Here is a 26,985-nt window from a genome sequence, read left to right on the forward strand (position 1 = left end):
CGGGGCTCCAGGGAGGCCGAGGGGGTCGCACCTGGGGCAGGCTCTATGAGAGAAGCCCAAGGGACGCAGAGGCCAGGGGAGGAGCACACACCACAGGCAGGTGTGTGGGGGAGAAGCCCAAAGGACAGAGAACCAGCAGGTGCCCTGGGTCAGGCCTGTGATGTCCCAGGAGGAGGGGAGGAGGGTGGACCCGGAGGGAGGAGGGAGCCAGGGAGGCAGGGCCCTCTGAGGGCAGAGGAGTTCTCAGCGAAGTTCCAGAAGCCAGGGACCAGATCAGTGCATGTAAACAGCTTAAAAGAAAACATTAGGTACTGGTGGCTTCACTCTGAACGAACAGTTCTTAAAACTGCTTTCAGTTCTAGCCATAATAAAGGCATTCAAATTATGTTGCTCTTGATGAAACTATAAAGATTTTGGCTTTTATAGAATATCATGCCAGAAACAAATTTATAACATTATTATGGTATAACAGCAGGAACACTTGGAAGGCACATTTTTCAGCTGAGCTCTAAGAATTACTTTTCCCTTGCCCCAGGTTGGCAATTAAGAACTATAACTCACTCACACCCCACTCCACCTCACCCTACCCCAGAAACAAAGAAAAAACAAAGAGGCAAACAAAACCAGGAAGGTAGGTGAGGAAACGTGGGCATTGAAGGTAAATGAAAATATATGAAAAAAATTCAAGTCTTAACATCTTTCCGTCCTGTCCACACAGTCTTCTGTCCTCCCTGTCTGTCCCCTGGTCTTCCTGTCATCGCTGTTGCTCTCTTTACAGGCCTTAGAATGTCGGCACCACAGCGGGAGGCAAGCTTACCCCGGGACCGATGCCCTGATGTCCTGAGCACAGGCAGCAGGTTCAGGGCTGAATGCAGCCCGTGTGGCTCCAGGGTGCCAGGGTGCCAGGGCACATCGCGGTCCTGGGAGGGAGCAAGGAGCCAGAATGACTGTAACTATACGATTTCCAACAACAAAGGAGAGATACACACAGCTGGTGGGTGTCTGCAGGGAGCACAGTGTGGCTCCCGGGGGTTTCCTTTAGGAAACTTGCCTGTCCTTAGGTTCACCACTGTGATTTAATCCCTCAGATTCTGTTAACTAGTGACTAAACCACCAAGGCATATGGTGACTTAGTTTGTTAGGAAGTCCAACTATAACATTTGGAAATCATCTGAGCCTCAGCTGTCTACTGTGATGCATGTTATAAATAACTGGGAAAGCACAACATTTTTCACAGTTTTCCAGTTCAAAGGAATAATTTGGAACCGTCTATAACCCTCCACTAGTCCAGTGCACTCCACCCATCCAAATACTGAGACAATCCTGAAAGTGTTTCATTAAATCTCACCTTACTGCAGCGTGCAAATACATTAAAGTTAATCAAGTGGTTTTGTTCCAGCAGGCCATCTTTGTTCCTAATGCGAGGAGAATACACATTTCTAACTGTGAACTAAGGCTCTGGTCCTGGGGCAGCACTGAAGTGGAGGGAAGACAGCTGCTAGGTTACGCGTATATGAAGACCATCCAAACGGCAGCGCTCACTGTCGGCTTTCAATGTTCCTGCGCACAGAGCTAGCTTGTCTAGTTCCATCACTGGACCCCTAGCCCCAGCCCAACAGAGCCGTGGGGCACAGCTGGCTGAGCTCTGTCATCATGTGTGCAGACACCAGAGGCTTCCCTGGCTCTGCAGGGCAGGCCTGAAGCCAAGGGATCAAAACAAAGGCAGGTTTTCCAACGCCCCAATTGTTTAAGAAAAGCAACAAATTCAGGGCTAACATTCACACCAAATGTAGCCAAGACCAGGAGGAAGTAATAGCTGGGATGGGGGAAGAGGATGCCAAGACAGTAGCATCTATGCAAGTATCTGTCACTAGCTGTTTACCACAGGACGCACAGTTGTGAAGCGTGTAAATGAGTTTTGGAAAGAGTCCCTCTATAATGAGATAAACAAAACCACGTCAAGTGAGAAAAAATCCCTAACGCTTTCTACAGCATCTTAGAAGAAGTCTAAATTCTCAGAGTTCCTAGTACAGATATAGAATATGACAGAAGAAACATGCACACCTTCCCCAATGCCTCACTGATGGAGAGACCACGGTTGGTTGAGGGTAGGGAGGCAGCTTTTCTCACCTGCCTGGCAGGAGTGGGTCCAGCTGGCAATGACTTCTGAATGGAGGTGATGGCGCTACTGGAATATGAGAAGCACCAGGTACCATGACTGTTGCTGCTACAGCCCATCCAGCTGTAGAACTGACTTTGGGGTGAGACTGAACGAGATCTATGGGGTTAGAAAAAGCCAGGGGGTAGGAGTGGACAGAGACACAGTGTGGAAAGAAATAAAAGAGAGGAAGATGTTCACACTTCATATTCCGTCAATTCCTCCCAACGGCCGATTCTACTGAGGCAAGAAAACCACCATGAGTGTGGAACATGGCACCCCAAGGCAAGGCTGTACTGTCAGGACCCAGGGCCCACTTGAAGAGACTCCCCCAAAGGGGGCACAACTAAATTAAAAAAAAAAAAAAACCTACTACAATGAATTGAAGCTTATCAAATTTTGTTTACATCATGACTTCATAAAGGTAATCAAAAAATAAAAAATACCTTAGTAATGACCTTTGAGAAATACTAGGAAACCAACTCATTCTGAAAACTGCTAACTAATCAGGCATCTATCCTGCCCCTCCTGTGTACTTCAGAGCTTAATGAAAAAAATTTATTTAGTGTTCCAGCTAACAATTATTATTTTCAATTTCTAATAAGAAATAGATTATGAAAACAATTACCAGTGGTGCTATAACCATTAGATGAAAAGTTTATGGTGAACTTTTAAAGGTATACCAAGCTGATAACTTGAACTCAATTTTCAATCTTATCATCAAAAACAGAGACAACCAAACATAAGGCATCTCCTGATGGAAGTAAACAACACAAAATCAAACCTCAAACTGATAGCTTCCTTATTAACCACAAATTTATAGGAAACACAAGGGACAGAGGAACAGGTTAAATGACACCATAAGGAAGCTATCTGAAAAATCTAGAATGTGAGAAAATCTACAGAACAAAGAACCCAATTTATTCAGCTAAAGATGGGTGGGTAACAGGGAAACAACCACTTCGCTGAGCACCAACAGTGACTCGAGAGAGGTTTATTTTTCTTAATTAAGAGACATATCAACCAAAAGTAATGTGTAGACCTTGACTGAATCCTGATATGAACAAACTGTCTAAAAAGCTTCTATGAGAATTTGAACATTGACTAAATATCTGATAAAATTAAGGAATTACTGTTAACTTTTTCCAGATGTAATAATGGTATTATGATTATGTTTCTTTAAAAAAAAAATCAGTCCTTATCTTATGTGTGTATGGATGAAATGATCTAATATCTGGGATTTACTTCAAAATAACAGATCTCAGAGGTAGTGGGGAGCCCAGGGGCACAGCAAACACGATCGGCCATGGGATGATTGCTGCTGAAGTTGGCCAACAGGTCAACTGGATTTGTCAGACTGTTCTGTTTGGATATATGTCTGAAAATTTCCATAACTGAAAGTTTTTAAATGACTTGGACTGTTTATTTGTACAATAGTATGTTAGTTCACCCTGGTGCCAAACAGCACAGTTTATAGCTATCAATTTAATACATAATAAATACTTTAGCAGATAAGACATGCAATGAAGAAAATATGTAGGCCATGGGTCATCTTGAAGTTAATAAATTTCACATTTAAGACCATTTGAGCCAAAATCTAGCTTTATTGGAAAATGCTTGGCAGACCAAGAAACTATAACCAAATGTCTAAAGCATTGTACAAATGGTTTTATAGCACTGACTCTAATATATCAAACAGCTTATAAATGAGAAGAAAATGTCTGAAAACAAGGAAGTTTAATGAAACTGTTTTTTTTTTTTAAAAAAAGATGACTGATGAAAATTATACTCCTTTAGAAAATGTAAAATCGCTTTTTGCTTTAAATAGATTAAATACAAGACTATTAACATCTACCTCTAAGCTTTTTAAATGTAATTAAGAGTAGTCCTAGGAACTGACAGTTTTCCATCAGAGTTCAGTAAAGAAAAAAAGATTATTGACTTAGGCTTCTTTCTTCGGAGATGAAGTCCACTCAGTTGGTATCCATTCTGATCAAAGCAGAAGTCGGAAAGTGCCAAAGTACTCAATGACAAGGACACAGGAACCCCGTGAGGGATGGGTGGGTGACAGGGAAACCGCCACCCACTGGGCACCAACACCCACAGTCCACACTCGGAGATGAAAACAGATTCTAAAGTGTCCCAACGAACAGCACTAGGAATATGATGCTCATGACGGCACCCTTAAAATTCTGTGGGGCTCAAAGAGTCTTTAGAATAAAGAAGAAAGGTAGAACTACATTTAGGAGATCTTCGGTGTTACAAGTATTTTATAATATTTGAATTCTTTTTTTTTTTTTAAGACATGGTCTCAGTCTGTCACCCAGGCTGGTGTGCAGTGATGGGATCTTGGCTCACCATGCCTGCATCTCCCAGGCTCACGTGATCCTCCCACCTCAGCCTCCTGAGTAGCTGGGACCATAGGTATGTGCCACCATGCCCAGCTAATTTCTGTGGTTTTTTGTCGGGATGGGGTCTATGTTGCCCAGGCTGGTCTCTAACTCCTGGGGTGAAGTGATCCACCTACCTCAGCCTCCCAAAGTGCTGGGATTACAGATATGAGCCACCATGCCTGGCCTCGAATTCTCTGTAAATGGGCGGGAGGGAGTCCACGTTATTTGTGGTTATTTATCCTAATTAATAATTAACAAACCAAAGTTCTCTTTTTGACGTTTATTGAATAAAAAATAGTTGACTCAATTTGACTTTCTGTTGAAAATAACTATTAATTTACCAAGGGTAAATTTGGTATTTTATTGATGTTATTTTCACCTATCATTATGGCTTGAGTAAGCCTTACCAAGGCATTAACCAATCAACTAATAACTGAATAAATCTATTACTGGATGCTTACTCCAAGCCAGGTGCCTTGCTAGTCACGGATACAGAGAGGAGACACCAGCAGGAGGGTTCACATCCAGACAGGTGGACCAGAGAACAGTGTGTGGGGAGTGCTGAGCTGGGCTGGGCTCAGGTGAAGTGATGGTGCAGCAAGTGCCTCCAGGCCTCAGGCAGGTCTGAGGGGATGAAAGGAAGGTCACGTGAAGGCAGCAGTGTGCTCGAGGGCATCTGGGAGAGGGAATGCTGGGTCTTTGAGGACTAGCAATGGCCCAGTGTGGACTGAGTGTAGACGACCAGGAACGGCTCGTATGAAGAGATGAGGCTTCAGAGCTAAGCAGGTCAGCACATGACCAGTACTAAAACTGTTTTCCTCCAAAGGCTAGGGACCATTACATGACTGTGAGGAAAGAAGAAACCTCAACAAAAATGAATTTTGAAAGAATATTTCAGCAGGATTTGAGGGTGTGAGACTGGAGAGGAAGACATCAGATAGGGGAAAAAAAAATCTGTTCTGATAGGTAACATCTGAAAATCTACATCTGACAGGTAAGATAAAGAAACCTGACAGGTAAGAGATGGGATGGAGCTATCCAGAAAGTGATATTTAGAGCCTCTGCTGGCCAAGGGGGTGTGTCCAAGTGCTACCAGTTCGGTGTCTTTCAAATGGAGAACACTCAGGGCACACTCCTGAGATGAGTACCCTGGCTCCACGGACGCTGAAGAACACGAGTGCTTACCAACTTGGTCAAGTGAGAACACAGTGCTTCCCTCCTACACAGCACTGTCGGCTTCTCTATTTATGCTTCAAACCTGGAAATCAGAAACTGCCATGTGAACAGCTTGGAAGACTTGGAGACTGCCTTGTATAGAACAGACGTGGTAATATTTGCTGACTTTATGAATGAAAAACAAATGTCCTTTCTATCTGTACATGAAGTATTTCATAGACACTGAGTATACATATTAGGAGATTAATTTCACTTTATTCTACTCTTGCTGTTCCAAACATGTATATTTTCATATCTGTGAATTCAGGTTAGACTAAGTTTAAACAGGGCAATGAATGTATGGTTTATTTTGGCAGGTGACAAAGTATAATTAGGTCTTTAAAAAAAATTGTTTTCTGAGACAGGGTCTCTCCCTGTTGCCCAGGCTAGAGTGCGGTGGTGCAGTCATAGCTCGCTGTAACACTGAAGTCCTGGCCTCAAATGACCTTATTGGTGATATCACTAACTCACATGATTAAAATGCACCTTTCTAAATTCCTTTTAAAAATGTTCAATGGGGAATGGAAAACTACTTCTATTTTGTGCTGAACTGATAATGCGAATACAATGTTATTATTTGAAAGTGATGTCTGCGGTAGTATGAAAGTGTGGGTGGGGTGCAGAGCTGAACTAAGACATTACAATTTAAGTTTATCTAAATGCTTCAACCAAAACTGAAAAAAGCAGCAAAGGGAGGAGAACTTGAAGTTTAATTATGTTAAACAGAGGGCGTAGCTCTGCTTATGGATTTATTTTTTTATTGATAGAAAAGCAAGAGCAATATATGTTTAGTGGAAAGAAAAATGTCTTAGAATCCTTGTTTGGTCATTCCTTAGGACATTTATCACGGGGAAGAACCACCAGACTCGGCAATGACTGTAATTACGCAGAGGTGTCATCTTGGGAAGAAGCCAGCGTGGCTCCTGCCTCTGGTCGTCCCATGACTACCAAATACCACGGCACACCTTCATCTACGGAACAAACCTGCACGCTCCGCACATGTGTCCCAGAACTTAAAGGAAAACGAAATAAAATAAAACAAAAATTTCAAACATTAAAAAAAGAAATAAACCCTACTTGGTCATAATGAATTAGTGTTCCACTGTATGGACAATAGTGCTTTGATCTGCTAAAAATAATTGTTAGAATTTTTTGTTCCAATGTTCATGAGGAACACTAGTCTGTAATTTTCTTTCGTTGTAATGTTCTTGTCATATTTTTGATTTGGGGTTTTGTAGGTTTCATAAAATGAGATTGAATATGCTTCCTATTATATTTTCTGATAAAGTCTGTAGAAAATTGGTATTGTTTATTCCTTAAATGTTACATAGAACTTATCAGTAAAACCATTTGGACTTGGAATTTTCTACAAAGAAAGGTCTTTGATTGTGAATTCAACTTAATAAATATAGACATTTTTCTACATTCAATCATCTTTTAAAAAATGAAAAATCAAAACCCAAAAAGTTTGTCTTTTCTATTTTTCCCACATATCAACCATTTCTGAGACTTTTTTCTCCTTCCTTTAGATTCAAGTTTCCATCTAGTGTGTTTCTTCGGCTGCATCCCTCTGTGCCTTCTGCAGAAGTGCTGGGCACCTGCCGCAGCAGTCGTGGACAGCCCTCAGATCTGGCTGGTGCAAGCTCCCCTCCTGTAGGGGTTCAAGCGACCCCTCCAGTCTGTCCGCTTTTGATGGCTCTCCAGTGCTTCTCACAGCTGGTTTCTATATTCTGTGTAGAGTTCAATTTTTAACTGTGGAAGGGTTAGTCTGATAAGTTCTTCCTCTATTACTGAAACCAAAATTCCTCTGAAGGTTGTACTTTTTATTCTGTGGCAGTTCTGATTAAGAAAACATGCTACATTTTGTCATTAATTTTAGGATAGTTCAATCACGGGCTTACATAAAGGCACTGTAGAAACTTTTTAAGTGTAAGACAGTGCTACTACTAAGCTAACTTTATTAGGTTTTTCTTCATAAATTTAGCCAAAGTGGAATGTATTCCATTTTCAAATGTCTAACATAATGTTGAACATCGTTCAATGAGTGTTCTTGCAATGACTAAAGGCTTTCCTCTAGACTGACATGAAGACATGATGGTTATAAGTCAGCAACTGGGATTCCTGAAAATATCAGGAAGAACTGTCAAATGACTTGCTGAAACCTAAATTCAGCACGTACGCCATTTTTCTGTCACACCAAGTGTGTGTCCAAGAAGAAAACGAGTGAGTATTGTATGTGCCTATTCTCTGTGGCATGCTGTCTCCACGAAGTTTTTCATTTCTTTAAAATATAGAAATTTCTTTTTTAAAAATAAAAATACATCTATTCCTCCCCAATATTTTTAAAAACAAAATTTTAAAGTAGAAAATTAAAGTTTTCTAGCATGCTCCTTCCTACCCCCTTTCAAGATATGTTTATGCATGTCAAATTGTACATATGAAATTGACACACTGTCTTTTTCAATAAAAATGAGGAAAGAATGAATGCATGTTTCCTTAACCAACATTTTCTACCAATATATGGACAGTCCCCCCATTATCTGTCTCATCCATTATAAAGAAAGCATAGTATTTGTTTAGATATATAATACATTATTTAGCCAATTCATTATTAATGGGCATTCAGGTAGTTTTTCAGATTCTGCATATATTAAAAAAATGCTTCAATAAATATCACTGCACATAATTCTTTACTTACTTCTGTAAAACTTTCCTTAAGATAAATTCTTAGAAACAAAACTTCTAAGTAAATTCTATACATATATATGTGTGCATACACACACACACACACACACACGTGTATGTGTACAGCTGGGCCAATTTACACTCCTAGAAAGATGATGGAATAGTTTGTTTCTTTGTACCTTTGCCAAAAAGCAGGTATTATCAAGCTTTACAATATTTGTCAATCCAGAGGGTTTTAACAAAATGATACCCTAACGGTATTTTAAATTACATTCTTTGAGAATTGATTAATTTTATCCTATTTTTATATTTTATTGGCTGTATTAGTTTTTTTGTGAATTTCATGAACTTGCGTCTATTCTACCAGCATATCTACCTTTTTCTTTGTGGATTTCTAATAGAGGCTGTTTGCTGTCTAGCAACACAGCACAATGCCTAAAATTAAGGGCTGCCTGGATTTGAACTTGGAACCCCTACCCCACCACTTCCTAGCTACATGACCTTGAGCAAGTCACTTAAGCTCTTTGTGCTCAATGACTTCATCTGTAAAATGAGAAAAAAAATACTGCTTACTCCTTGAAGTGTTGTTACACAGATTAAATCAGGTGATTTACGCGAAACCCTCTGCCATGTACATGGTATATGGGCGATAAATGCTGACGACGTCACTAAACATGTACATAGTAACGTGTGTGTATAAACGCATGTGTAAGGCATATATGCATGTATAAATTCACATATACATGTAACATACAACTTATTTTATAGGGACCCCAAAACATTTTAATGATCCATTTTCTCAGAGAGCTACATTAAACTTTGAGGTCTGTCTGTAGTTTCCGCATTTTTTGAAAATCAAACAAAAATTACAGTTTCTCCTTATCTCCATTCTTGTAGCATTTTTCTTATTCTCTAGAAATTCTACACTGGACCTGAGCTTTGAATGATTTAAGTTACAGGATGCAAGAGATAACCTGATTGCGCAATGTCTCTCGTAAAATTCAGTGAAAACATCTGCAAGACACATTCCAAAAGGCAGAGATCTTAAAATTCAACAAACATGGACTTGAGAAGAGCTGTGCTTCCGCCTCTGTCTCCATAATTAGATTTACATTTTCTTTCTCTTCAATTTGCTGGAATGTGCTGCTTGGCATACTGCTCGGACAACACACAAGCCTCGCTTGCTGACGGAACTAACTGTGCGCCCCAAGCCTGTGCTCTGGTGCATCTGAGGGGTGGGAGGTCACTCTGCTCCAGGTTATACGCATCATACATGCAAGCAACCAACTCCGCTGTTAGTTTTAGAATGGTCCTAGACATACTCATGTCACAAATTATGTGAAGTTTTCCCCTTCCCAATTTCAATTACTATAATTAATATAAGAGCACTTGAATTAAAAATCAGTTCACTGTTTACCTATAGAAAATGATTAAGTTTAAATTCACTTAGTAAACACCTTTAAATAATATATATTAATTTAAATTTTTATGACTATTTGACAGAAAAAATAGTTAAAACCAGTATTTAAGAGAAACTTAAAGAAATACTTTTTTCTTATTTAATGTTTCAAAGACATGAACTTCAATGTGTATTTGTAAATAAAGACCAACAGTATTCTTAATTTATTTAACATTTATAAAATTCAAATACTAAGAACTCTTAATAATTGTGGATAACAGAACAATTAAAATCTTAACAGCAGTTCTGTGACTCAGAACTAACCAGAATAATCTTTACTGACATATACACAAATAAAGAGGTGACACCAATTTAAATATCCAACGGTAAGATTTTAAAAAACATAGCTATGGCTTTAACGGTATCTCTTCTTGAATCATGAAATTAATCAACTGGATTTTTTTTTTAATCACTACATACAGTATCGGAACTAAATTTATTGGTAACTACAGCAATAAGTAATCAGTTACCCATATGATTTGCAAAATTCAGTTTCTGAAGAAGAAAACTCTGAAGATAATACTAAAGTTGTTAATTGAAATTATTTTGGAAGATTAATAGTCAAACTATTTTGGTTGTTCACTTTACACCAGGTCTCAACTTAAGTCAGCTTTAAACAAACTAAAAATCACTATATGACTATGCAAGGCTGAGGTTCAGTTAGTAATCATGAAGTCAAAACTACACAAAGAACAGAACTAAATAGAGCTTATAAAAGTGAAACGAGCACCGACAACTTCTACGTGTTTTTGGCATCTGAGAAAGAGTCAATAAATTGCTGACAGTACGGTGTTATGTGTCATTTGCTTATGAAAGTTTATCTTAAGAAAAAAACAAAACCAAAAAACGAAGTTATGTTTAAAAAAAAAAAAAGCCTCACCACTCAATGTCACACAGCCAGAAGAATCTTAATTTTGTATTGAAGATTATCTGAGGTTACAGACTCTTATTAAGATCAATCTCAGGATTACATTTAGGCTCTGATCCTAATTCACAACAGAGGCTTGCACTAGTTCAATGTTATGGCTGGAAAACGTGAAGGTCATAGAGAAAGGACTCTGGGTACCTTAAATAAATCCAGTGAGGACTTGGAAATTCACTGGATGCAGCAGAAACCGGATCCCCGGGAGTCTGGCACTGCCTGCCGCTGACCGCCCCCCACACCCTGGTTACTGCTCGCTGAAGTGCCACAGGATCCACAGCCACGTGACGATGGCCAGCAGCCCCTGCACTGAAGTACTGTGACCTAACGCCGCGCTTCAGGGAACGGGCCTTCAGAGATGTCTATTTTCCCAAGACACCTTGGGGCGGGTGGATGGGAAAGGCCTGCCCTCCACCTGCAGACATCCTCGACGGCCCCGGCCGGTGTCCGGCAGACGCTAAAAAGCAGCAGGTCTGAGACAGGGCTGGCCAAGGAAAGTCTTCCTCTGCATCGGGGCAAATCAATCCTCTTTCTCAGTTAACATTCCAAGATTTCAGTGACGACAGAGGAGAACCACTTTGTTGAGACTGAAACTGGCGGCCTGTTCTCCATTTTTATAGTAATCACTGAAGCGCAGGAAACTCAGAGTGGCTGTGCCATCGTTTTTTCTCTATTCTCAGAGAAATACCACAAATGATTTACTATTCTCAAAGAAATACCACAAATGATTTAATATTCTCAAAGAAATACCACAAATGATTTAATAGCCTTGAACACAACCAAATAAGAATGATTTCAGAGTGAACAGTTAATGTCCTTACATGTGAATCACAGGAAAAGATATGAACTTTAACAAAATTCACTTAAACTATTACCCAACAATAGTTCGGTAATAGTTTAAATAATTAGACAGATAGAATTGCTGATGTGTTAGATGTGTAAACAGTTAATGTACTTACACGCTAATCATAGGGGAAGATATGAACTTTAACAAATTGATCTGAACTATTACCGAACAATGTATTACTTTTTGCACGGTGATGCACGTTGTTCAGTAAGAGTTTGAAGAGTTGAACAGATGGAACTGATGATGTGTTAGATGTGCCTGACAGTTGCATTTTAATTGAAATGCACTTGCTGAAATTTAGAAAGTGCGCACAACTACCATATGAGAATTCACAAAGGACAAGAAAATGAGTACTCTAACTCATTTTAATTCGGCAAATATGAATGTCCACTGTGGACTGTTTATTAAAAAGTGAATCAGAAGAACAGTGGAAACTAGCACACCGTATGACGCACTTTCCTACCGAAAAAAATTTTGAGAAAAATCAGGCAAAAGCATACGACAAACACTTGGAAGAGAAGGAGCAGCCAGCACATTTAGAAAGATGGTAGATTATTACAGAAAACTGCCAGTCTTCATTCAGTCCACAAACACACACGCAGCATCAGCTGAGTGCCAGAAACTGCACTGTGCTAAAATCTCTGAGAGCAAGAGACCCAAACGATGGCCTGTGCTGAGGGCTGAGGCTGTCAGCAAGGAGGGAGATAACGACAACACATGTCCTGTGGGCACAGAGAGTTGTAGGAACTGCTCTGGGAGCACCATGGATAGAGGTAGGCCAACACGACCTGGAGACATGCAGGGGATGGGCTGGGTGAGCTTCCAGAGGACACAGGGCCTGGAAGGGCAGGAGAGGTTAGGAGAGGGGGCAGAGGTGAGAGGGACTAGGCACAGGGTTCACAGTGCATGAAGCACCCGGCCTGCCGGCTGCCTGGGGAAGCCTGTGGAGAGGGAGGTAACTCAGAGCAAGCACAGGGAGTACTGCTGGCCCTGTGCATCTGTGGCCTCTGCATCTGTGGCCTCTGCATTTGTGGCCTCCCCAATGGTGGCTTCTGCATCTGTGGAGCCAACCAACCATGAATAGAAAATATTCCGAGGGAAAAACCGGTGGTTGCATCTGTACTGAACATGTACGAACTTTTTTCCTTGTCATCATTCCCTAAACAATACAGTATAACAACGATTCACAACGCACTGGCATTGCATTAGGTGTTAGAAGCAATCTAGAAATGATTTAAAGCATACAGGAAGATGCGCGTAGGTTACATGCAAATATGACACCATTTCACACCAGGAACTTGAGCTTCTGTGGAATCTGGTAGCTGTGAGGATGCCACCTTGTTGAGAAGTCTGGGGTTAGCTTCCGGGAGAATGAGCCTCCCTGAAGGATTTTCAGCAGGGGATTGAAAGGGTTCAATTTATATTTTAGAAGGATGAGCTTTTCAAAAAGGCAGAGGTTGAGTCCAGCTGGAGAGGGGCTGTGGGGTGGAGCACTGGGGCAGTGGGCAGGCTGCCAGGGCAGAGGTTGGCACAGCACAGCTTCCCAGGTTTTACTATTATGAGAAGATACTGTAAGCATTTTAAGTAAGATACTGATAGAATCTGCCTTAGACTTTAAAAGGATGTACTTTGAGGGTATGAACTGAATGTGGTTTGGGCACAGAAAAGTGCGTGTACGGAAAAGCACAGGAGGAATAAAGGCTTGCATGACTGCCATGACTGTGAGCTCAGCAAATTCAGTAACTGTGGTCACATTAAGTAACTGTGGCTAATTTAATGATCCCGGTTTTTAGACTTTTGGCATCACTATATGTGAACACTATACAATAAAAACCAAAGGTGTTTAAACAGTAAACAATTTTTCATCGTTTAGTGTAAGCACTATACAATACAAACAAAAGGAGGTTAAAGTGATGAGTTAAAACAATGAAGTTACCAAACCTGTTAGCAACTCACTGGTGCATCTGCATCTGTGCATCCACGAAGAACCCGTGTCCGATACCAGCATGACCCCTTCTACACAAACCACTCCTCTACAAAAGTGCCGACCCGTGTCCGATACCCGTGTGACCCCTTCTACATAAACCACTCATCTACAAAAGTGCCAACCCGTGTCCGACACCAGCATGACCCCTTCTACACAAACCACTCATCTACAAAAGTGCCAACCCGTGTCCGACACCAGCACGACCCCTTCTACATAAACCACTTCTCTACAAAAGTGCCAACCCGTGTCCGACACCAGCACGACCCCTTCTACATAAACCACTTCTCTACAAAAGTGCCAACCCGTGTCCGACACCAGCATGACCCCTTCTACATAAACTACTTCTCTACAAAAGCGTCAACAGGCAGCTTGGTTTTAGGTTTTCCGCATTTTTTCATACAAAGAAACAACTACTTGATCAATCAAAAGTTTGATTCGGAAAGCAATAGTTATTTTAAAAATATATATTTTAAGTGATTCAAGTGACTTTCATTTGAGATACAAAGATGATACTTGAACAGTGTCATTCATCCTTCTGGGCTCCATTCCCTTTGACAAATTCCTATAATAATCTTACCCCTACACACTTTTCTCCTATCCTTCGCCTTTACAGCATCCCTAATCAAGTCTTACATAGAAGTGACCAGATTTCTTCAATACGTTCTTTTGATGAGGTACACAAGGTCATTGCATGAAACTGTCACTCACAACCACTCTATTGTATCTACGTGAAAGACCGTAGGAAGCAGGAATGCATGACTGAAACGATCAATTGTTATACAGTATAATAAATTATTCTCTAGAATTTCAGAACAGCTTTAAGCCACTGAGTAATAATACAAAGTTTCCTAATTTCCAAACTATCCAAGAAATGGGTTTAAGCGAACAAAAAGTTAAAATCAAATTAATCTCTCACTCTCAGTAGATATGAGAAAAATGAGAATAAAATGAAAAGAATTCAAGCAGGTATCAACTGATAAAAGCATATCCACATATTACGCAAGAAACTTTGTTTACTTACCTGTTGGAGGTAGGCAGTCTTTCCAATCAAAATATCCCGCATAAATTCCAGGTTCTAAGGAGCCAACGATGGGATCTGCTTTCAACTCGATGTAATTTTCAAAGAGTCTTTGATCTAGTTCTTTCAGTGAGGCCATGCTAACCTAGAAACACGTAATGACGAGTATGAGTTGCCTATTTGAGGGTGATGGAAAAAGTAAAATAATGTTAACAATAAATACTTCAGACTGTAATAAAAGCACTTATCAATCTTCCTACAAAAAAATCGTGAATTTATTTTACATATTTTCAGTAACAAAGATCTCTTTTAGCATAGCTATTTTGCAAAAGAAAAAATAATCTCCATAGATGGACTATAGGTCATTGTATTAGTCTGTTTTCACACTGCTAGAAAGAACTGCCCGAGATGAGGTAATTTATAAAGGAAAGACGTTTAACTGACTCAATGATGTTATGCATGGCCGGGCCGGGGAGCCCTCAGGAAACTCACAGTCCTGGTGAAAGGCAAAGTGGAAGCAAGGCACCTTCATCCCAAGAGGAAGGAGAAGGCAGCCAGAAGGAGAAGGGCCCGGCGGAAGGGGAAGAGCCCCTTATAAAACCGTGAGATCCCGCTAGAACTTACTATCATGAGAACAGCACGCGGGAAACTGCCACTATGATTCAATTACCTCCAGCTGGTCTCTCCCTTGACACGTGGGGATTATGGAGATTACAGATCAAGATGAGATTTGGGTAGGACAGAAAGCCTAACCCTATCAGTCATTTTTGAAAATACTAACCTCTCATTTCTGTAAGCAGAGCAAGAGGCATTATAGATACTAAATTGTAATAGCCAGTAAACTACAATTAAAAAGGAACCATTTAAAATTACGCTACGTTTCTTCATATTAACTAATTTATTTGAAAAGCGTTACCAATAGAAAATAATCCTGCTCTGACACTCTAGCAACCCCAGTGCAGCTCCCCTGGCTTCTCCCTCCAGTTACAGCTCTGCCTGTGTGGCCTGCAGGTCAGGCCTTAGATTCTAAGGCAACTCCACAGAGAGGCCAGGCACAGGACTCGCTGTCATGGGAAAAAAGAAACAGGAAGGACCCCATTAGGAAGTCCTGTCCTTGGCACGGTTCAGCTGCATGCGCTGTGGGCTCCTGATGGGAGTGGGAGCAGAAGAGTAAAGGAGGCTGGCATCGGCCCTATATGAGTGTGCCTGGTCTCACCAGCAGCCAGGAGGCCAGGAGTGGAAGACACGGGAGGCAGAGACCCAAGCATGCAGGATTGGGAAGTCTGGGGTGTGGAGAGTGTGTGGGCCCAGGTCACTCTGCAGGGGGCTGGTGGCTGTTCTGCTTCTGCAGCACTAGCCTAAGAGGGACAGGCTTCTCTCCAATGCCAGGCCTGAGCTGCAACAAACTGACAATGAAAAATAAACACACATCTAAGGGAGTCAGCTGCCATGCACAGGAACACCCATCGAGCAGTGAAATTCAGCGGCAGAAGAGACAAGCAACAACTTGAACAGAAAAAATAAAGAAAACCCTTATGGAGATTAAAGTATAATACAAAACAAGATTTCTAGAGGTGAAACATATGACTTCCAAAGGTAGCAAATGAGTAGATTAACAGAAGGAACTACTGGTCACTGTTGAGACTGATCTGAAGTACAAGAACTACTTCAAAGCATAGAATAAAAATGTAAAGAGATGAAAATTATGAAGAACAAGACTAGAAGATAAATTCAGGAGTTCTAACATGCAAAAAATAGAAATTTAAGTAAAGAAATATAAGCAGCTAGAGAAAAGGTATTAATTAAACAAGCAATAGGAGAAAATTTAACTGGATCTAAAGAAAGACCCAAGTTTGCAACTTGAGTAGGCTTGCAGAGTGCCAGGCTAGACTGGTAAGAGAGCCCACACATCTAGGCTGTTAAAGTTTCTAGTTTCTAATACATTTATTCTAAATAGAGAGAGAGAGAGAGAGAGAGAGAGAGAGTGTGAGAGACTGACTTTCAAACTTCTAGATCAAAAGAATAATTTACTTATAAAGAAGAAAGAACTGGTCTGACATAAGATTTCTCACATGCAATACTTGGAGCTGAAATCACTGGATTAAAATCTACAGGAACGAAAGAACAGAACCCAAGAATCCTGTTAGCCAGCGTGTCATTCTCTTAACAGAGTCCAAGAAAGATATTTTTGGATACGCAAAGGTTCAAAGAGTATTTCACCCATGTAATGAGCAAGGGCTCCAACCTAAAACCAAATAAATCCGAACGCAGAAGACGAACTACTGAGGAAACAGTGACCGGCAGTCACTCTGCCCTTCTTCATCTCTCTCTCTCTAGCGTCTGTAAACACAAACCGAAATCAACGATTAGACGCTCCCCAGGCATGTGAAATACAAGTGCTAAGTAAGATTTCTTCAAAGGGAGGAGGCATCCAAAAGGGAAAGACTAGTAACACCCAGCGAAGGGACACCATATCGAAATCTGTGAGAGGGAACCCGTGGCTAGACATTTATAGCTGAAAACGTCTTCAAAGAAAGGTTTAAAAGGAGAAAAACTTAAACCACTGCTCTAATTTTCTGCCCCAAGTATCTAAAAAAAGAGAAAATTAAACCCAAAGAAAATAGAAGGAAAAGATAAAGAACAGAAATAAATTTTTTTAAAAGGCAAATATTAAAGAAAACTACCAATGCTAAAAATAGGTTCTTTGAAGATAAAAATCAAAATGATTAGCCAGGCATGGTGGTGTACATCTGTGGCCCCAGCTACCTGGGGAGAGAATCACTCTAGCCCAGGGGATCGAGGCTGCAGTGTGTTATGATTGAACTACTGCACTCCAGTCTGGGTAACACAGAAAGACCCTGCCTCTTAAAAAAATTTGAAAATTTTTAAAAATTAAAAAGGAATAATAACAAAAATGATAAGCTCCTGGGCAAGACTGAAGAAGAAATAAAGACAAAAACTCATATGTCGCCAAGAACAGAAATGAAAAAAAAAATTCCTATAGATCCTGAAGATATTAAAAGGATAGTAAAAGGACATTATAGTTTTATACCATCAAGTCTTGACAAAAGAAAGGAAACTGCTAATCTCCTGAAAAACACAACCTTCAAAAACTGGCACAACTAGTCCTATATTTATTAAACTAATTGAATCCATTATAGGCAAGGGCTTGACAGTGAAAACCTCCAGGTCCAGGTGGTTTCACTGGAGATGCTACCAAGGCTGTAAGGAAGAAGTTACAGCACACACAAACATTTTCATAGAATAGAGGCTGAAAGCATTTCCTATTTTGTTTAAAGAAGCCAGTATAACCCTAATATCCAAACTGAGCAAGATATTATGAGAAAAAAATTCACACCAATAGCCTTCATGAACAAAGACATAAAAATCCAAACAAACTATTTGCGAATAAAATAAATAAATTTTAAAAATATATCACGCAGAAGCTGTATTTTTTCAACAGATGAAGAAAAAGCACTTGAGAAAACTTTCATGATAAAAATTCTCAGTAAACTAAGACCAGAAAGAAAATCCGCTGTGTAAACGGCATCTGCAAAACGGTACAAATAGAGAATGCCTTCTCCAGAAGATCAGGAATAATGCAAGGTTGTCCCCTTTCACCACTTATTTCAAGATTATACCCGAGGTCCTAGTCCATGAAATCTGGCAAGAAATAATACCAAAAAAAGAAGAAGCAAAACTGTCTTTATTAACAGAAGACATGATCATGTATTTAGAAATTATAAGCAGGTTGACAAACTAATGGAATAAGCAAATTTACTGAAGTAGCAGAGTCAATAACAAAAATCAATTATATTTCTATATAATAGACACACAAGAATTATAATACAATACCATAAAAAAATACCTAGGAATAAACTTAACAAAAGACATGGAAAATCTCTACTGAAAACTATGAAACATTGCTAAAAGAAATTACAGGTGGCCTAAACAAATAAATAGGATGATCAATATTGGTAATTTTCTCCAAATTCGACGAACTCCTAAAAGGCCTTTTCTTGGTAAAAATTCACAGGCTAAAATTTATATATAAATGGAAAGGACCCAAAATAGCCCAAACAATTTAAAAAGAACAAAGTTGGAAGACTCACACTACATGATATCAACACTGACTATAAACCTGTAATAAATAACACAATGCAATATTGGCATAAGGATGAACATTGTAGACCTAAACATAAAAGTTAACGTTACAAAACTTCTGGGAAAAAATATTCAGGACATTGAAGCAGGTAAAGATTCTGACAACATATGAAAGGCATTAAACATTTTAAAAGCTTGATACAGTGGATCTCATCAAAATTAAACAGTTCTGCTCAAAAGATATTATAAAAACAAAACAGCAAGCCATGAACTGAAAAAGTATGTACGTGTGACAGAGGACTTATATAGAACCTTCTAAAAATCGTCAGTAGAAAGATGACTGATCCAATTTACAAAATGAGCTGGGGCTAAACAAGCACTTCAAGAAAGAAGCTGCCTGAATGTGAGTGTCTGAATATACCAGAGAAGGTGCTTGGCATCAGTATCAGGGAAAGCCAATTAAAACCACAATGAGACTGGCTAAAATAAACAAGACTGGTAGTATTAAGTGTTGACTAGGATGCAGTTTACAACCGAGTTTATCACCGATGGAGTGTACACTCTGGAAAACGACTCAGAGTTCCTAACTGGCTTGTGCCACTACCAGCAATTGCACTTCAAGGTATGTATCCAAGATCAGTGAGTACAAACGCCCACAAAGAGACTGACAAGAATATTCGCCGTAACTTTATCCATAAAGGCCTAAAACTGGAGACAACCCAATGTCCATCACCATGAGAATGATTAAACAAAATCTGGTTATCCAAACTCAGCAATAAAAGAAAATGAATCACTGGTACACACAACTTGGATGAATCTCAGAAAATTAATTTGGTGCAAAAGAAGCCAGATACAAAAGACTACAGACTTCACGGAACTCCACGTAAACTTCTGGGACAGGCAAAATGATTCTCTGCCGGTGGCAGTTGGAACGCTGTTGAGAACGGAGCCTATTGAAACAGGGCACAAGGGAAGGCTTTGTATTTTCATCTGGTGGTGGATGCTGGAACGCGTGCATATGCTGGACCGTGTGATGCTTAAGCATCAATCCGTAAGCTTAAGATTTGTACCTTTTACTGCAGGTAAATACCTCATTTTTTAAAAAGAGAAGGGAAAAGACAAGTTGAAAATAAACGGATGTGCAAATAGTTAATAGGCAGATGCTACAAAAAGAGAGTAGAATGGCAGTATTAATGTGTGATAAGGCAGGACCAATGTCAGGAGTACATAGCTCATAACTTTTGTTGTGAGGATTTAAACAGATATTCAGGAAACTTGCATAGCACACTGAAAGTGAAGACACAATAAATGCTAGCAGCTATTTCTATTATCTCAACGGCTTCATTTTCACTAATGCCCTGTTCACACTGGCTGCTGAACATAGATGTTGACTGGGTCTGCTTGATTCCTGCTCAAAAAGCAAGGGTGAGCTCCATCTACCATTAATCACTACCTGAGAGTGGGGAAGAAAGATTAAATTTAAAAACATCCTGACACTAAGGAAATCAGTCTAATAGGCAAGGAAGAAAAGAAAGCATTTATAAACCAATATGTTTAAGGAATGCAGTGGTTAAACAGAGAAGCGTGCTTACGGGTCACTGGTGGGTGAGAAAGGGCAGAGCGGAGGTGCCTGAGAGTACAGTGGCCTTTTAGGGCAGGTGTCTCTAACAAAAACAGGGTGCCTTCTTTAAAAATGGTAACAATTTAATTGTGTAGAGACAGTCCCAACTTATGATAGTTCAACTCATGATTGGATAGTTCAACTCATGATTGTCCCACTTTACCATGGTGTGAAAGCAATATGCATTCAGTATGCTCCCTGACTTATGATGCGCTACATCAGGTTAAACTCCTTGTAAGTAGAAAATATCTGGTCCAGCACAGTGGCTCACGCCTGTAATCCTAGCACATTGAGAGGCTAAGGCGGGTGGATCACGAGGTCAGGAGTTCAAGACCAGCCTGTCCAAGATGGTGAAACCGTGTCTCTACTAAAAATACAAAAATCAGCCAGCTGTGGTGACGGGTGCCTGTAATCCCAGCTACTAAGGAGGTTGAGGCAGGGAACTGCTTGAACCCGGGAGGCGGAGGCTGCAGTGAGCCAAGATCTTACCACTGCACTCTAGCCTGGGTGACACAGCGAGACTCTGCCTCAAAAAAAAAAAAAAAAAAGAAAGAAAGTATCATAAGTAGAAAATGCACTTACAATATTTTCAACTTTGGAAGGGTTTATCTGGAGGTAGCCTCATCATCGTAAGTTCAGGAATCTCTATATTTGGAAATAGACTGACTCGCTGAATTCGTACTTATGAGCACTGAGGAGGGTCTTTTGAAGCATTAAAAACTGTTGGGAATAACCTTCAGAGGTAAGGCACATGCGGGAGGCAGACTGTGGGTGTAGCAGTCGATACTCCCAGGTAAGCCACTGTCCTGCCTTTCTTAGCAGCAATCATGTACATTCAACAACATTTTCCCCTCACGCACCAGGCGCTGACTCCGCCCAGGGCTCCCAATGGACAGTCCTGGAGAAGAGACGCCTGAGTCGATGTCATATTTCTCTAATTTCTTTACTGTTGTCTTCAACACAGGCAAAATGGTTTAAAAGGTAAAATCATTATTTTGATGTATTTTAATGTTTCCAATTTAAAATTTCCAATTTGTGACTTCAAAAATTTTTGGTAATAATGCTTTCTAAAAAGTGTGCTTCCCAGAAAGAAAATAAACAACAAACAATTATTTTCATTCCAAACATGACAGAAAGACTGCCTTTAACTTCGCCATCTGTATAGAAATAAGGTTGTCAAACTATCATCAGAACAGCTATCCAAGTGAATCTGGATAACGAGGTTCAGACAAATTAATTTTTTTTAGTTCTTTTCAAACGGATGGCAGGACAGGTGGCAAACTGACATTCCTTTATATTACTGAACCACAATTTGTCAAATGTGGGCAAAATAAATGCCAAGTAAATAACTAATTAAAAAAAAAACCCTCTTAATTCCTAGGAGAGGTATTAACACAAAAAAGAGAACTATAGATGAAACAGGATATACTGTCACCTGAAATAGAAGGACAGCCAGGTCTCCAGGACTTGTCAGTGAGGGCTTCCAAGCCTCACTTCTTTCACCCTCCTGCTGTTGCTCTAACCCAGTGTCTTACTAATCTTCAGCGCATCCAAAATGTGAGTGGTGTCTTTTTCTGTGAATTTTTTTTTTTTTGAGATGGAGTCTCACTCCGTCACCCAGCTGGAGTGCAATGGTGCGTTCTCAGCTCACTGCAACCTCTGCTTCCCAGGTTCAAGCGATTCTTTCTTCTGCCTCAGCCTCCCAAGTAGCTAGGATTACACATGTGCACACCATGCCCGGCTAATTTTTTTTATTTTTAGTAAAGATGGGGTTTCACCATGTTGGCCAGGCTCATCTCGAACTCCTGACCTCGTGATCCACTCACCTCAGCCTCCCAGAGTGCAGGAATTACAGGCAGGAGCCACCGCACCCAGCCATGAATTTTTAATAATCACGTTAGTCACCTCACATCCTGTATATTCAGCTTCACTTGTTTGCTCCACTATTCTCAGTAGGATAATCTTATACTTGACCATAGCTTGTATTTGATTTTCTATCTACATAGAATTATCAGAGAGACATTGGAAAGAACTTTACTGCTACTACTATCTCCTTCCCTGATTTTTGAAATTATACCATTTCATAGTAAGTTAATAATTTCCCCTTACTTAGTAACAAAAAACAAAGAGTTTCTGGAGAAGAAACACAACTGAAATAACATTTCAATACACAGTAAATTTCAGCCAGATTAGACACAGCTGAAGAAACAAGGAACAAAAAGAGACAGCTGAGGAAATTACCCCAATCAGTTCAGAGAATTAAAGATGAGGAGAAAAAAAAAAAAGAAAAAAATTAAGAGATGTGAGGAACAGAGTGAGAAGGTCTAACATACGTCCAATAGGAGATCTTGAAGGACAGAAAAGTGTGAATAGAGAAGAAAAAATATTTGAAGAGATAATGGCTTAGAAATTTCCAGAATTGATTAAAGACATCAATTAGGGCCAAAGGAACAAAAAGGCCAAAAAACATAATAATACCAAGACACATAACAAAAATACAGAATAGAAGAGGCAACTAAAATATATAAAAAGGAGCCAAGGAAAGACTTTACTATGTTCTTCTCAGTAATCAAGAGATCAAAGTCCAAACCAACCAAACAAAAGGAATGGATATACAAGACTGAACAACACAACCCACTACAAGACTGAACATAATCCACTACAAGACTGAACAACACAACCCACTACAAGACTGAACATAACCCACTACAAGACTGAACAACACAACCCACTACAAGACTGAACAACATAATCCACAAACCTGATCTAACAGACATCTGTGGAATGTGGTATCCAAAACGGAAGGACACGATCTTTTCAACTGAGGCAGGGTTTCAGAAAACTGTCCACATATCAGCTTACAAAGTAAGTCTCAGCAAACCTAAAAACATGATATTCTCTGACCTCAGAACAATTATGTTAAAAATCTCTAACAAAGAGAAAACTAATTCTAACTGCTGCTCTGCTCCCTCAGCTTGGAAATTTAAAATAATACTTCTAGCCAAGATTAAAATAGAATTAAAATTCAAAAATAGAAAACTGAAGAATAACTAAAATACCATTTGTTAAAATATGGGCAACACAGCTAAAAAGACACTCAGAGGGAAATTGGCAGCCTTAAGTGTTCATATTAGAAGACAGAAAGGTTTAGAATCAATGAACTATGTAAATAAAACAAGTTTAGAGTCCAAATTACTGCAAGAGAAAGCAAGGATATAATGAGCACTACTAAAGTCAAAAGTTGATTCTCTGAAAAAGACTCTGGCAAGAAAAAAAGAATAAAAATACAAACAAGCAATAGTAAGTACAAAAAAGGGCCACATAGCAGCTGAGGTTGAAGTAATAAAATAAAACTATTATAAAACAATTTTACGCCAACAGATTGGAAAATTTAAGCAAAATGGGCAAAGTCCTAGAAAAAGTTGTAGTCCTAGATGACTACAACTAACAGGAAGCAATAAAAAAGCTGAATGGTTATATAACCATTAAAGAAATTGGACCAGTCATTAACAGTCATCTCATAAAGAAAATGCTGGGCTTAAAGAGTACAACACAAGCTACAGATCAATGTTCCCACAATAGGGCTCCACAGTAAGCTGGCATTGAATGTTTATTCACTGAATGAGTGAATCAACAGACAAACTACATGAAATGTTCAAGGAAAGATGAGCAGGTGAGCAGGCTAAATGATGAGGTGTTGGAGTAGGGGACAAAAAGCCATGAGAGAAAGAGGCAAGGGAGCCAGATGAAAATCCTACACAAACGCCAGCCTATGGAGCTTAGCTCTTCAGGCATAAGGAGCCTGAAACACAAGAGGAGGAAGAACACCAAGAGCAGCTCTGGGTTTTTGAAAGCCCGTCCTGGACACTCTGGATGGTAAGCTGGAGATGGGAAACATTTAGACATTAAGCAAAGCACCCGCGAGGAAGGTCCCTACCACACCATGGCTGTCAGATGATGCAGAAGGGCTGAGCCGGGACGGGAACAGCAAATTAGAGAGGTAGAGAGGGATTTGGAAGATGGTTCAGGGGTTGAGTCGAGAAGAAAGACTGGCAAAAACCATCATGAGGAATGACGTCAAGAATAATTCCCAGTAATGGACGAATTGATTTTAAAAATGTGGTACATATACACAAGAGAATACTAGACAGCCTTAAAGGAGGAAATTCTGCCACCTGCAACATGGATGGTGCTGGAGGACCTTATGCTAAGTGAAATAAACCAGGCATGGAAAGACAGATACTGTGATCTCACTTATATGTGGAATCTACAAAAGTCATTATCACAGAAACAGAGAGTAGAATGGTAGTTACCGGGGCTGAGGGGAGAGCGGGGCCGGGAAAGGGGAGGTGTTGATCAAAGGGCATGGCATGGTAACCACAGTTAATAGTAATGTATATTTCAAAATTGCTAAAAGATTTTTAATGTCCTCTACAAAATGTAAGCTGGTGAGGTGATGACCGACTCTTTCTACAACGCATACATAGATCAAACATCACATTGTGCACCACAAATACGCACAATTATTGTCAATTAAAATGAATAAACAAAACAGAAAAAAGGAGGCATTCCCAAGTTGTGGCTTAGTGGTTCACAGTGGCTGCTGACTGAGGCGGGTTAGTGCATTATAGATTATTTTATTTTATTTTATTTTTTAGACTTCCCAATACTTTTTCTTTTTAAAAATAACAGTTGGGTCTTACTTTTATAAGTTGAAAAAAAAATGCATGACTGGAAAAAGACATCTCCAGGACTTGAGCAAAAGCTAAACGGTACGGGTAATACTAATGAAAATGCATGCACATGGCAGGACGCTCCCTGTTGGCACGTACCGTCTGGATTCAAACAGTGCCGAGCCCACCAAAGGTTTATAATGGGGCTTATTTTTAAGGAGGAACCTTGTGGAACACGATGATTTGGATACCCTGATCTCAAGAATTACCATTCGATGTGGTTTCATAAAGGCGAAAACAATGCTCACTAACCAGCCAGCTTCATGTCCTGTTTTCATTTCTTTGGTGTGCAGTGGACCCTTGGCCAACACAGGTCTGAACCACATGGGTCCACTTGTACACCCATTTTCTTCCACCTCTGCCACCCTGACACAGCAAGACCGACCCTCCTCTTGCTCTTCCTCAGCCCATTCCACGTGAGGATGAGGAGGATGGAGACCTTCATAAGATGATTCACTCCACTTCATGAATAGTGTTACTACACTTTCTCTTCCTAATAACTGTCTTAACACTCTGTTCTCCAGCTTACGACATTACAAGAATACAGTATGTAACAGATACATAAAATGCATGTTGATGCGCTGTTTTATTCATAAGGCTTCCAGCCAACAGGAGGCTACTAGTAGCTAGGTTTTGGGGTAGTCAAGAAGTTATACTCAGATTTTCGACTGCACAGGGGGTTGGCACCTCAACCTCTGAGTTATTTAAGGGTTAACTGCATTCTCAAGAGACCAGTTTTGTTCTTGAAGATGCGTGGTGCTGGACCAGAAAGCATCCCGGATTGAGAACGAGGAAATGTAATTTCGAGTCCTGCCTTGCTGTGCTGCTGACAGGTCAAGTCCTTGGCCTCTCTGGGTATGTTTCCCTAGGAAGATTATGGAGCTGATGATACCATCCCCGATTTCGTCCCAGGACTATGTGCACCAAATAAAAGTGTACGTATAAAATCATTCTAGCTTTGAGTGTCACTGACCATTACATTTTAATAATCCCCTAAAAACATGCATTTGTCTCCTGTTCCTATATTAAGGCGAATTTATCTCCATGGTCCAAGGTGAGGAACAGGTGAAGGGAATGAAAAACTGGCCGTTTCGTGCTTCTCCTGGCATAAGTACCATAAGAAAGTAGGAGGAAATATACCCAGAAGACACACTTGGCCAACCCTGGCTCACACCAGAGGAGTCTGAGAGAAGGTCCGACACCCAGTGACATGAGGATGCCAGTGACACGAGGTCCCCCTGTGAGAGACCCTCATCTTCAAGTGCAGAAACAGAGAGAGAATGAACAAGCCATCCACTGTGACCTCTGCCCTCTGACTTTTCCAGGATCGATGCCTCTAGAATTATTTGTCATTTGGAGGGAAAACTATAAAAAACAGTGGCAGTCAGCAGACCTTTCTCTTTGATGCCAGAAATAGATTTTACTTGGTTGGAATCATGAAAGTAACAGATTCACAAATTAATAAAATCAGTGCATATGTTATCTAAATCGAGTTTACTATCTATTCATTTTAAACACAACTGAATTTCAAAATATTCAAGATGGTCGATTAAAAAAAAAATCCAAATTCTGAGTGGGAAAGAGCCTACCATTTATACTGCTACATCTCCAGACCATCTGTATTACCTTGGTCTCAAAATGATCTGGACAAAGACAAGGAAGGATATGAAAAAATATTTTAAAAAATTAATTTAATTATACTTCTTAATGATATAAAGTGAAGCAACAGTTCCTACTTAGTACTGCAAAAAACCTAGAGAAAACCAAACTTGTTGCTTCTTTTACATGCAATTCCTAATCATCTCACATATTTTAAAATAAATAAAATTCCTCCAATAAATAT

At 39.9% G+C, this 26,985-nt stretch overlaps 1 protein-coding gene across 1 annotated transcript in view; it reads right to left on the bottom strand.

The window, feature by feature from the left end:
* EXOC2 (exocyst complex component 2) overlaps positions 1-26,985 on the bottom strand; it is a 212,840-nt gene that overhangs the window by 28,172 nt on the left and 157,683 nt on the right. The window contains exon 24 of the mRNA XM_011984536.1: positions 14,688-14,829. Within this exon, the coding sequence (XP_011839926.1) occupies positions 14,688-14,829 (142 nt within the window). The remainder of the gene's footprint in view (positions 1-14,687; positions 14,830-26,985) is intronic.

Source organism: Mandrillus leucophaeus, unplaced genomic scaffold (genome assembly GCF_000951045.1).
Source record: "Mandrillus leucophaeus isolate KB7577 unplaced genomic scaffold, Mleu.le_1.0 Scaffold27, whole genome shotgun sequence".
Taxonomy (NCBI): Eukaryota; Metazoa; Chordata; class Mammalia; order Primates; family Cercopithecidae; genus Mandrillus; species Mandrillus leucophaeus.